The sequence below is a fragment of the Rattus norvegicus genome, chromosome 10 (assembly GCF_021556685.1).
Source record: "Rattus norvegicus strain SHRSP/BbbUtx chromosome 10, alternate assembly SHRSP_T2T, whole genome shotgun sequence".
Classification (NCBI taxonomy): domain Eukaryota; kingdom Metazoa; phylum Chordata; class Mammalia; order Rodentia; family Muridae; genus Rattus; species Rattus norvegicus.
In genome coordinates, this window is record NC_141543.1 from 269,430 (window position 1) to 283,477 (window position 14,048).

Consider the following 14,048-nt stretch of genomic DNA (forward strand, 5'->3'; position numbering starts at 1 on the left):
CACAATGATACTTAGATTCCGTTCCTTAAAATGTTGCTATATATTGAAAAGCACACTCATACAAGCATGTCCCATCGGGAACTCACTGAATTCGCCTAGAAATTTTGATTCCATTCTAGAAATTTTTTCTATATCCCGAATAGTCCACTTATTACCTCGGCAGCCTATTGGGAACTAATTGAATTCACCAACTTACTGAAATTCGGCTCAACAAATTTTGATAAATCTTTTAAAGTACACATATTACAAGAGCCTGCTACTGGGTACTAACTGAATTCACAAAGAAATAGTGTTTCAGTTGGTTAAACTTTGCTCTATCTTGAATAACAAACTTATTACATGGGAATCCTATTGTGAACCTACTGAATTCACCATGATACTTAAATTCCGTTCCTTAAAATGTTGCTATATATTGAAAAGCACACACATACAAGCATGACCCATTGGGAACTCACTTAATTCACCTAGAAATTTTGATTCCATTCGTGAAAATTGTTCTATATCCCGAAGAGTCCACTCATTACTACTGCGGCCTATTGGGAACTAACCGATTTTCCACGTTATTGAGATTCAGCTCACCAAATTTTGATTAATCTTTAAAAGTACACATATTACAAGATCCTGCTACTGGGAACTAACTTAATTCACAAAGGAACAGTGTTTCAGTTCGTTAAAACGTTGCTCTATCTTGAATAACAAGCTTATTACATGCAAATCGTATTGGGAACCTACTGAATTCACCATGATACTTAGATTCCTTTCCTTAAAATGTTGCTATATATTGAAAAGCACACTCATAGAAGCATGTCCCACTGGGAAGTCACTGAATTAGCCTAGGAATTTTGAATCCATTCGTGAAAATTTTTCTATATCCCGAACAGTCCACTTATTACTACTGCGGCCTTTGGGAACTAACCGAATTCTCCACGTGATTGAGATTCTGCTCACCAAATTTTGATAAATCTTTCAAAGTACACATATTACAAGATCCTGCTACTGGGAACTAACTGAATTCACAAGGATACAGTGTTTCAGTCATTAAAACGTTGCTCTATCTTGAATAACAAGCTTATTACATGCGAATCCTATTGGGAACCTACTGAATTCACCATGATACTTAGATTCCGTTCCTTAAAATGTTGCTATATATTGAAAAGCACACTCATACAAGCATGTCCCATTGGGAACTCACTGAATTCGCCTAGAAATTTTGATTCCATTCGTGAAAATTTTTCTATATCCCAAACAGTCCACTTATTACTACTGCGGCCTATTGGGAACTAACCGAATTCACTAAGTTACTGAGATTCGGCTCACCAAATTTTGATAAATCTTTAAAAGTACACATATTACAAGAGCCTGCTACTTGGAACTAACTGAATTCACAAAGAAACAGTGTTTCAGTTCGTTAAAACGTTGCTCTATGTTGAATAACAAGCTTATTACATGCGAATCCTATTGGGAACCTACTGAGTTCACCATGATACTTAGATTCCGTTCCTTAAAATGTTGCTATATATTGAAATGCACGCTCATACAAGCATGTCCCATGGGAACTCACTGAATTTGCCTACATATTTTGATTCCATTCATGGAAAGTTTTATATATCCAGAACAGACTATTTATTACTACTGCGGCTTATTGGGAACTAACCGAATTTTCCACGTTATTGAGATTCAGCTCACCAAATTTTGATTAATCTTTAAAAGTACACATATTACAAGAGCCTGCTACTGGGAACTAACTGAATTCACAAAGAAACAGTGTTTCAGTTCGTTAAAACGTTGCTCTATCTTGAATAACAAGCTTATTACATGTGAATCCTATTGGGAACCTACTGAATTCACCATGATACTTAGATTCCGTTCCTTAAAATATTGCTATATATAGAAAGGCACACTCATACAAGCATGTCCCATTGGGGACTCACTGAATTCGCCTAGAAATTCTGATTCCATTCATGAAAATTTTCTATATTCCGAACAGTCCACTTATTACTACTACCGCCTATTGGGAACTAACCGAATTCCCCATGTTACTCAGATTCGGCTCACCAAATTTTGATTAATCTTTAAAAGTACACATATTACAAGAGCCTGCTACTGGGAACTAACTGAATTCACAACGAAACAGTGTTTCAGTTCGTTAAAACGTTGCTCCATCTTGAATAAAAAGCTTATTACATGTGAATCCTATTGGGATCCTACTGAATTCACAATGATACTTAGATTCCGTTCCTTAAAATGTTGCTATATATTGAAAAACACACTCATACAAGCATGTCCCATCGGGAACTCACTGAATTCGCCTAGAAATTTTGATTCCATTCTAGAAAATTTTTCTATATCCCGAATAGTCCACTTATTACTACTGTGGCCTATTGGGAACTAACCGAATTCATCAATTACTGAGATTCGGCTCACCAAATTTTCATAAATCTTTAAAAGTACACATATTACAAGAGCCTGCTACTGGGAACCAACGGAATTCACAAAGAAACAGTGTTTCAGTTCGTTAAAACGTTGCTCTATCTTGAATAACAAGCATATTACATGCGAATCCTATTGGGAACCTACTGAATTCACCATTATACTTAGATTCCGTTCCTTAAAATGTTGCTATATATTGAAAAGCACACACATACAAGCATGACCCATTGGGAACTCACTGAATTCACCTAGAAATTTTGATTCCATTCGTGAAAATTGTTCTATATCCCGAAGAGTCCACTCATTACTACTGCGGCCTATTGGGAACTAACCGATTTTCCACGTTATTGAGATTCAGCTCACCAAATTTTGATTAATCTTTAAAAGTACACATATTACAAGATCCTGCTACTGGGAACTAACTTAATTCACAAAGGAACAGTGTTTCAGTTCGTTAAAACGTTGCTCTATCTTGAATAACAAGCTTATTACATGCAAATCGTATTGGGAACCTACTGAATTCACCATGATACTTAGATTCCGTTCCTTAAAATGTTGCTATATATTGAAAAGCACACTCATAGAAGCATGTCCCACTGGGAAGTCACTGAATTAGCCTAGGAATTTTGAATCCATTCGTGAAAATTTTTCTATATCCCGAACAGTCCACTTATTACTACTGCGGCCTATTGGGAACTAACCGAATTCTCCACGTGATTGAGATTCGGCTCACCAAATTTTGATAAATCTTTCAAAGTACACATATTACAAGACCCTGCTACTGGGAACTAACTGAATTCACAAGGATACAGTGTTTCAGTCATTAAAACGTTGCTCTATCTTGAATAACAAGCTTATTACATGCGAATCCTATTGGGAACCTACTGAATTCACCATGATACTTAGATTCCGTTCCTTAAAATGTTGCTATATATTGAAAAGCACACTCATACAAGCATGTCCCATGGGAACTCACTGAATTCGCCTAGAAATTTTGATTCCATTCATGAAAATTTTTGTATATCCTGAACAGACTATTACTACTGCGGCTTATTGGGAACTAACCGAATTTTCCACGTTATTGAGATTCAGCTCACCAAATTTTGATTAATCTTTAAAAGTACACATATTACAAGATCCTGATACTGGGAACTAACTTAATTCACAAAGGAACAGTGTTTCAGTTCGTTAAAACGTTGCTCTATCTTGAATATCAAGCTTATTACATGCGAATCCTATTGGGAACATACTGAATTCATCATGATACTTGATTCCGTTCCTTAAAATGTTGCTATATATTGAAAAGCACACTCACATAAGCATGTCCCATTGGGAACTCAGTAAATTCGCCTATAAATTTTGATTCCATTCGCGAAAATTTTTCTGTATCCCGAACAGTCCACTTATTACTACTGCGGCCTATTGGGACCTAACCGAATTCACCAAGTTACTGAAATTCGGCTCACCAAATTTTGATAAATCTTTAAAAGTACACATATTACAAGATCCTGCTACTGGGAACTAACCTAATTCACAAAGAAACGGTGTTTCAGTTCGTTAAAACGTTGCTCTATCTTGAATAACAAACTTATTACATGCGTATCCTATTCGGAACCTCCTGAATTCACCATGATACTTAGATTCCGTTCCTTAAAATGTTGCTATATATTGAAAAGCACCCTCATACAAGCATGTCCCACTGGGAAGTCACTGAATTCGCGTAGAAATTTTGATTCCATTCGTGAAAATTTTTCTATATCCCGAACAGTCTACTTATTTCAACTGCGGCCTATTGGGAACTAATCGAATTCACCAAGGTACTGAGATTCGGCTCACCAAATTTTGATAAATCTTTAAAAGTACACATATTACAAGAGCCTGCTTCTGGGAACAAGCTTATTACATGTGAATCCTCTTGGGAACCTACTGGATTCACCATGATACTTAGATTCCGTTCCTTAAAATGTTGCTATATATTGAAAAGCTCACTTATACAAGCATGTCCCATTGGTGCCGAGGTCGGCAATCCTGGAGGTTCCAAGTATCCCTGGGGGCACCCGTGTTGAGGACTCGTGTGGAAAGGAGATGTCATGGTGAACAGAGACACAGACACAGAGAGAGTGTGGTCAACTGTTGTAACTTTACTGAGAGAGCATCCTACGGTTATACACAATTTTCATTGTAAAACAATCTTGGACCATGGCCAAGATCATTTGATTTTTCTGTAAAGAGGTATAGCTTGCTTTTTTTTTTTTAGACGAGCCGCAGTCAGCCAGCCTAGTCTAGTTCTCCGTTTGTCACATCAAGGAGGAAGTTTCAGGGGACCGCAAGTCTGGCATATCTTATGCCATCAGGTCTGTGTACCTAGTTCTATCGCTCTAGTTAACCCTTTGATCCCATCTTTGTTAGTCCTGTTGATGTACATCTAACGCTTGGGGCAATAATATTGTATGTCCGATACCTGTCTAAAGTATCTGATGATCTGTGACCTTACCTCCCATTTCTCTTCCTCTGAGAGCACACACCAAGGAGGACGGGCTCTTGTCAATCTTTCTGACCAAGGCAGTGACAAATACCTGACCCTATATCCATCCTTAGTAACCCACCTATCAAAATTCAAATCATATTCTCCAGTATATGGTAATGGAGCATCCGTTGGTCGATGCACATATGGTCCCCTGTAAGTACTGGTTGTCACCACCTGTTTCTATACTCTGTAAAATTTTCATAGCCGACCCAAATCTCAAGGAATCATTTCTCAACAGTTCTACCAACACCATAATAGAAGAAGCATCACTATACTTATAAGTATAATTCTTTGTTAAATCTTTGATTTCCTTATCTATAAGAGAAGACATAATCTGCAACCTTGGAGTCCCTGTCATCAGAGGCTCTGTCTGCTGTAAAGAGGAAGCAGGAAAGCTTGTGGTATTAGTGATCAAAAATAGATCAGGACCTTCTGTCCTATTATTAAAGGAAGTCTCTGTCTTACCAAGATCATTCTCAGAATCAAACAAAGAAAAAATAAAGAAATAACTGCTGACTACGATCTTTCCCATGACCCAGATGCCCATCAGCTTAGAGCCAAGTTTGTAGCAGGGGGCAAGTCCAGGTGCACATCTTCTTGGAGTCCGCCGCACGCAAGCAGGGGGCTTAACCGCGTGTGGTGCGAACCCTCGAACCGGCTCCCACTCAGGTGTCATGTCTGCCCCGGAGCTCGGTTATCTCTGCTGTAGGAGCGGCAGTTCCTCTTTTTTTATTTTTTAAAAGCACCAAATTGAGATCTGCTTGAACCTGGGCAATGGAATCTGTAAAGCATCGGAATATAATTGGGAAGATCATTAGTACAACAACAAGTAGTAAAATCCCAACTCCAATAAAAATGAAATATTGTGTCTAATCGATTGGATTTAATGATTTAACTCCATTCGCAAAGGATCTTGCCAATCTAGAGAGGTCCACTGCATCTACATGTTGCTTATTCATTTTTGTGATTAAGGACGTCAATTCTTGAATATTATAAGAAATGTTATCATCATCCCTTATGTCTAGCAAATATGTTTTGGTCCTTTCTCATTTTTCTGTAGTATTATAAGGTAAAGGAGTCACACAAATAAAATCATAATTAGCGTGACAGCGTGTGGCCATCCTAGTCTTACTGTTTGTAACATCTCGTCCTAATTCTAATACTACCTCTTCTAGGGCATTTAATCTAGTTTCTAATTTCAAATCTATAATCTTCTGTTCTGATAATGTAAGGGTAACATTCTTATGGAGATCATTAACAAAAGTGGCAATCTGCATTTCCTTAACCAAAGCAGTAGTAGAAACAGCAAAAGAAGTAACAATAGCTATCAAAGTGGTTATACCTAGAATTAAGGCTGTTACAAATCTTTTTGCCCTAATCAAACCCGTAGCATACCTAATAGTCTGGATGGCAGATTCATCAAACCATGGCTCATCTCCCAAGTCTACCGGTAACAAAACATAAGGAGGTCTCCTGACAATCAATATAACAGATCCCGATACAGTGGAATCAATGCAATTAATCAGCTTGCATGATGTACACTTAATACTAAAAATAGATTCAACCTTATCTATGCTAATCAATTGTGGCAATCCTACTAATATTGCATAGGGATAGGTAACACAAGCAGAAACTGAAACAGCATCATAATCAGCAGCTCCTGTTTTCTTCAGCAAAAGTTTCTCACTAGAAGCAACCAGTCGGAACAGTTCTGGATGTTCTATCAGTGGTTTGTTCTGTCTATCAGGGAGGTCTCTGTGGAGTGGCTCCCAGAACCATGTCGGTTCTACCCACCCCGCATCATACCATCTTTTGATCAGTTTTCCAACTGGAGGCACGTAGTTCCCATAAGGTTTTGAGTTGGAGGAGAGATAATTGCTCTGATCTTTATCAGGTGAGGACATGGAGAAGTCCCAGAGAAGTCTAGCAGCGCCTAAGGGAGAGAATCTTACCCGATTGTCAGGGAAGGCACATGGAAGCCAGCGCGGGAAAGCATTCTCATCTCCCTCCCAAAGGGCGTCCTTTTTAAATGCTGTTTTGTAATGGGGGTAGCGCGGCGGAAGATTCTTTGCTGTGGTATAATGTTGTCTTTTTTCTTCTTTATCGCTCACGGTGGTCATCCACAATTCCCACATATGCCGCCCATTGCCCTTTCCATCTGGTTTGATATTTTCCAAGGTGGGGGTATCTCTGTTAAACACCCTTTTTCCCACTTGAAAACAGCCCACTGGCACCGAAGGGGAGAAAGAGAAGCAAATTGGCAGAGAATCGGACTTTCCCTCAAAATCTACATAACCCGAGCTGTTCTTTAGAAGGTGAAAGTCAGGCGATCCCCCTATCACTAATGTTTGATTGGTTAAAACCTTGATGTGATCCGACACCTCCCACCCTACAGGATGTAATATGGGTGGCTTTGGTAAGTAAGCCCAAAACTTTCCCCTAAAGTGGTGGGCGCACTCATGACTGTAAGCATAGCCACAAACAGCAAGGTTGTCGTTTCCGGGGCATGTGTAGCCTTCAATACTTCCTTTGCCTGAGCTGTCAGGGTTTTAAGCTGTGTCCACGTCGGCGTCTGGCGTGTTTTTGTTTTTAGCTCTAGGCGAGTCGCCTTGATCTTTTTGGCCAGGTTCCGCATTATCTGGCGGTTCGGCCTCTTTCGGCATGGGGGACGGATGTCCGTTTCCTTTGCCTGGCCTGATGAGTCTGTCTGGGACCCAAATTGGTGATTCGGCATCCTGTGGGAAAACACAAGCATAGCCTCGTCCAGAGGCAATTAGCACATCTGGCCCCTTCCATAGGCCAGTTAATTGGTCTTTCCATCTGACCAGGGGTTTAGGAGCACTCTCCTTCTCTGCCCAATGTCTTTCGGTGGCTGTAAGCCCCTGGTTATCTGTATTTACATGATTCAAAACGAATAGGGAATGGCTAAGCAATTGATGGGGAGTTGTATACTTACCTGTTGACCTTAACTTTTGAATCTGTGCTTTAATATTCTAATGTATATGTTCCACAATGGCTTGCCCTTGTGGGTTGTATGGAATTCCTGTGACATGGGCTATGTTCCACTGTTGATAAAAATGCTCTAAGGTTTTTGTCACATAGGCAGGTGCATTGTCAGTCTTTATTTTCTTCGGGATACCCATGTAAGAGAAACTGTGCACCAGGTGTTGTATTACATCTTTCACTGCCTCTCCCGTTCTGGCAGAGGCAAACACCATGTGTGAGTAGGTGTCCACTGTGACATGGACATAACTCAATTTTCCAAACTCTGATATGTGAGTCACATCCATTTGCCATAAAATGTGATTTTAATCCTCGTGGATTAACTCCCATCTTTAATGTATGTCCCCAATCTGGACAATGAGGACAAGATTTAATTATTTTTCGTGCCTGTTCACGAGTAACTTGAAAATGATATCTAAGTGTAGTAGCATTTTGATGATGTAGATCATGACTCTTTTAGCTGTCTCTACAGCCTGTATGATTTTTGTTAGTGAATCTGTTAAAGTATTTCCTTGGGCTATAGGACCTGGAAGCCCCGAGTGGCCCCTCACGTGCCCTATAAAATATTTATTCTGTCTCTGTTGAATAGATTCTTGTAACTGTTTTAATTTGAGATAAATCTTGGTTCTCGGCGACAGGACTGTCGACTCTATTTCCGGAAACAAGTTAAATATATATTTGGAGTCTGTGTAAATGTTGAAAGCCTGTTTTACTTCTGTAAAAGCTATTAAGACTGTTTTAATTTCAGCCTGTTGAGCTGAATATCTTGAATTCTTCTTAATAATGGAGTCCCTATTTTGTATACACACCACTGATCGTCCACTTGAGGAGCCATCAGTGATTATATTGATTCTATCTTCTAATGGAGTTTTAGAATATCCTCTATGGAAAATCACCTCATTTTCTAATACAAAAGTTAAAACTGGGTCCTGAGGTAAATGGAAAATTATTTTCCCTGTAAAGCCAATTAAGGATATGATCCATTCATCATTTTTTTGTAATAATTGTTCTAGTTGAGCTTTATTATATGGGATGACAATAATATACACATCTCTTCTAAATAATTCCTTAGACCTGTGTCTTCCCTTGATAATCAATTGAGTGCATAGGGTATCATAAGAAACCAAAACTTTATGTGAAATATGAGGTAAATGAATCCATTCCAATATCCCATTCTGCCACAGGCAGGCTGTGGGGGTATAATTAGTTTTTAGAATGTACAAGGACCACTCTTCAGCAGGATCCAAGCGTTGGACCCTTGTTAGAGTCAATTTTTCATTTACTTTCTTTAATGCGTCACAGGCCTCAATAGTCAATTGTCTGGTAGATATGGGTTAGGATCTCCATTAAGTATCTCAAATAATGGTTTCAACTCTCCGGTAGTTATTTTCAAGTACGGTCTGATCCAATTAATATTACCCAAAGGCTTCTGAAAATCATTTAACGTTCTTAGTCTATCATGTCTTATCTGTAATATCTGATATGTTATATTATTATCTCTAATATTGGTACCTAAATACTTCAAATTATCATATTTCTGAATTTTCTCCTCAGAGACAATCAAGCCAAATTCCTCCAAAGCATTTACAATGTCAAATAATTGTTGGTCCACTATGGCCCTCTGAGGGTGGGCTATCAATATATCATCCATATAATGAATCATATATGAATTTTTACATTTTTTCTTGACGGAAGAAATGGCCTGATCCACAAATTTTTGACATAATGTGGGACTATTTTTTATCCCCTGTGGGAGTACTTTTCACTGATATCGTTGATAGGGTCGTTGGTAATTTGAAGAAGGAACACTAAAGGCAAATCTCTTACAATCCTTAGGATGTAACTTTATATTAAAGAAACAATCTTGTAGATCTATAATTATTACCTCCCAGTTCTTGGGGACTGCCACCGGGGATGGCAGTCCAGGCTGGAGGGCCCCCATGTCATGTATGGTGCTATTAATTGCCCTTAGGTCTTGTAGTAATCTCCATTTACCTGATTTCTTCTTTATAACAAACACCGGAGTGTTCCATGGGCTATGGTTTCCTCTATGTGTCCTAGCCTCAATTGTTCCTGGACTAATTCCTGTAAAGCTTGTAATTTTTCTTCTTTTAGGGGCCATTGATTGAGCCATACAGGCTGCTCAGATCTCCACGATATTTGATCTGCGAACAGGTTGTCCTCAATGGCCCCCATCAAAAATCCTGTTCTGTTGTGACCAATTTTACATCCATGTCTTTCATAATGTCTCTTCCCCAGGGGGTAAATGGTAATGTAGGTATGACATAAGGCTGTATGTTACCTGTCTTGTTCTCATGTTCCCAAATCAGAGGCTCACTGCTTCTTGCTATTCCTGAGGCCATGTCTAAGTCCTGTAGGGAATTCTCTGTTTGATGGATGGCCCAATGAGAAGGCCAGTCTTTTCCTGAAATGCATGTCTTATCTGCCCCTGTGTCAAGAAGGCCTACAAACTTTCTACCATTAAGATAAATAGTGAGCATTGGCCTGCTTTCCTTGATTTCTTTGACCCAATGTATGTGGTCAGTAGATCCAAACTCTCCCAGTCCTCTTTCTGACTGGAGCACTGGATTGGGCAGCTTTAAATATGGCAAGAGTAATATCTGGGCGATACGCTCTCCTTGGTGTATGATGACTGTATGTTTGGTTGTTTTAACCATAATTTTTATTTCCCCTTGATAATCTGTATCTATGACTCCTGGAAGGACCTCTAGGCCCTTCTTATAGTTGGAACTTCTTCCTATAAGGAGCCCTGTAACTCCATCAGGTAGAGTTCCCCTTACTGCTGTAGGGACTAAAACCGTCCCTTCTTCCATAGAAATGATGACATCGAACTTGGAAGAGAGATCTAAACCCGCGCTTCCGGGTGTAGGTAATGAATAGTGAATGGAATTGCCTCGGGGTTTAACTCCGATGTTTGACCTTTATTTTTCTCTCTTTGTATGGGGCTGAGAGGCTGCCCCTCATCTAGTTTTTTGTTTCTTCTTCCTTTTTATCTGTAATCAAATTTCTATCCTTGTCATACTTTGATCTACACTCACTTTTCCAATGCCTGCCCTTCTTGTAGCGCGGGGAAAGGCCAGGAGGGGGGCGTTTGCCCTCCCCTTGACCTCTTTTGTAATCTTTTTTTTTTTTGGGAGCTGGGGACCGAACCCAGGGCCTTGCGCTTCCTAGGCAAGCGCTCTACCACTGAGCTAAATCCCCAACCCCGTAATCTTTTTTTAAATGTCCCACTTCTCCACATGAGTAACAAGTGGGGCCAGAGTTGTCCCTAGCATTGTTTCCTCCATATGTTTGTTTAACAAAGGCTTCGTACTTCTGTCCTCTCATGGCAGCAGCATAGGCCATCCCCTGTACCACTGTAGGAGAGGCATCTATGCAGGCCTTGACATAGTCCTGTATACTTCCCGTTTTTCTCACTGATCTTATAAGATCCTGGCATAGTGAATTAGCATTTTCCCATGCCAATTGCTTTAAGAGCATTTTAGCCCCTTCTCCTGGGGGCATCATTCTGTGGATAGCTTCCTCCAGTCTAGAGACAAAGGTCTCATAAGATTCCTCATTTCCTTGTTTTATTCCTGCCAAGACAGTCTTTTTTGACCCAGGAGGCGGGATTGCTCTCCAGGCCAAAACAGCGTTGGTAGTAACCTCTTTTAGGATAAACTTGGGTATTTTTACCTGAGAAGCAGGGGCAACAAATGCTCCTGTCCCCAGCATCATCTCTAAAGTTACCTCGGGCCCCCTTTTTCCTGAGGATTTTTGTACAGTTTCTTTGCTCTTGTCTTCATATTCTGTCCTCCAGAGGATATAATCCCCCGGGGAGAGAGTTGCTTTGGCAGTCTGGTGCCAGTCATGCGGAGTTAACCATTGGCTGGCCACCATGTCCACTATCTGTATAGTGTAGGGCGCCGAAGGCCCCATGGTTCGTATTGCAGCTTGTAATTCCTTTAATGTTTTTAGGGGTAATGGTTCTCATGTGGGGGAATCTTCATCATCACTGTCTCCTGTATAGACCACTGGGAAAATGAAGGAAGTGTCACCTTGCTCCCTAGCTTGAGCCATGGCCCCTGCGAAACCCACTGGAGGTAGTAGTTTTCTGTGAGCGGCTGGTATTGGGCGTGCTTTAGATCCCTTGGATCCCTTTTTCACTGTAAAGACCAGATAATCATCATGGTGATATCTAGCTGCCTCCTCTTCTAGATCATCCCAATCCCCTGGGGAGAGGTCATCGTCATCATCCAATCCCAAGAGGTTCATCTTTGAGGGGGTCTTTCTTAACAAGGGGTTTATTAGTTCCATAAGTCTTTTCCCTGACTTCCTTAACCTTAACTTCAGTAACATCATCATAAGGCAAACCATACACTGGTTCCTCAACATCCTTCTCTGATTGTGCCTCAGCTGATAACAAGATCAAATCTGACTGTTCTGCCAAGATTTCCCTCATCTGTAACCATATGGGATATTCCTGTTTAGGAATGGTTTCTTCTCCATGCTTAACGGTGTATCTTCTCATTTCTCTACCTACTTTCTTCTAATCTTCTAGATTAAAATCTCTCTTTTCTGGGAACCAGGGGGAAACCTTCATGAGGAATTGATAAAATTCCACAACAGTACTTTCCTTGACTTTGAGGCCTCTTTCTGCTAAGAGACTCTGTAATACTGAGACAAAATTTTTTGTCCCTTTGAGCCCGTTCCTCCCATAATGAGTGACTCAGCCTCACCTACCTCTTCTCCATAGGCGGGACTGCAGTTCCCTTCGGTGAGTCCGTTCCGCTCCTGTAGTGATTGCAGTTCTAAAGCAAGAGGATATAAGAAAAAGAGGAAAAGCACAAGAAGACAACAGCATGCACGTGTCCGGGGGTCCCTGTTCGGGCGCCAGCAGCCGCGGTCGGCAATCTTGGAGGTTCCAAGGATCCGCGGGGGGGCACCTGTTGAGGACACGCGTGGAGCGGAGACAGGATGGTGAACAGAGACACAGACACAGAGAGAGTGTGGTCAGCTGTTGTAACTTTACTGAGAGAGCATCAGACATTTATACACAATTTTCATTGTATAACAATCTTGGACCATGGCCAAGAACATTTGATTTTTCTGTAAAAAGGTATAGCTTGCTTTTTTTTTAGACGAGCCGCAGTCAGCCAGCCTAGTCTAGTTCTCTGTTTGTCACATCAAGGAGGAAGTTTCAGGGGACCGCATGTCTGGCATATCTTACGCCATCATGTCTGTGTACCTAGTTCTATTGCTCTAGTTAACCCTTTGATCCCATCTTTGTTAGTCCTGTAGATGTACATCTAAGGCTTGGGGCAATAATATTGTATGTTTGATCCCTGTCTAAAGTATCTGATGATCTGTGACCTTACCTCCCATTTTTCTTCTTCTGAGAGCACACACCAAGGTAGACGGGCTCTTGTCAATCTTTCTGGCCAAGGCAGTGACAAATACCTGACCCTATATCCATCCTTAGTAACCCACCTATCAAAATTCAAATCATATTTCCAGTATATGGTAATAGAGCATCCGTTGGTCGATGCAGATATGGTCCCCTGTAAGTACCTGGTGGTCACCACCTGTTTCTATACTCTGTAAAATATTCATAGCCGACCCAAAGCTCAAGGAATCATTTCTCAACAGTTCTACCAACACCATAATAGAAGAAGCATCACTATACTTATAAGTATAATTCTTTGTTAAATCTTTGATTTCCTTATCTATAAGAGAAGACATAATCTGAAACCTTGGAGTCCCTGTCATCAGAGGCTCTGTCTGCTGTAAAGAGGAAGCAGGAAAGCTTGTGCTATTAGTGATCAAAAATAGATCAGGAACTTCTGTCCTATTATTAAAGGAAGACTCTGTCTTACCAAGATCATTCTCAGAATCAAACAAAGAAAAAATAAAGAAAAAACTGCTGACAACAATCTTTCCCATGACCCAGATGCCCATCAGCCCAGAGCCAATTTGTAGCACGGGGGAAGTCCAGATGCACATGTTCTTGGAGTCACCACATGCAAGCAGGGGGCTTAACCACGTGTGGTGCGAACCCTCAAACCGGCTCCCATTCAGTCGTCATGTC

At 40.5% G+C, this 14,048-nt stretch overlaps 2 protein-coding genes across 2 annotated transcripts; both read right to left on the bottom strand.

Moving 5' to 3' along the window:
- Positions 1-6,003: 6,003 nt before the first annotated feature.
- LOC148002718 (endogenous retrovirus group K member 19 Env polyprotein-like) lies at positions 6,004-7,592 on the bottom strand. Its single transcript, XM_087574826.1, is given in 2 exon segments — positions 6,004-7,388; positions 7,391-7,592. Coding segments are annotated over 2 exon segments (1,587 nt in total).
- Positions 7,593-11,161: 3,569 nt separating this feature from the next.
- On the bottom strand, positions 11,162-11,899 carry LOC148002719 (endogenous retrovirus group K member 10 Gag polyprotein-like). Its single transcript, XM_087574827.1, has one exon. The coding sequence runs from the start codon at positions 11,897-11,899 to the stop codon at positions 11,162-11,164; it is 738 nt and encodes a 245-aa protein (XP_087430953.1).
- Positions 11,900-14,048: the final 2,149 nt, after the last annotated feature.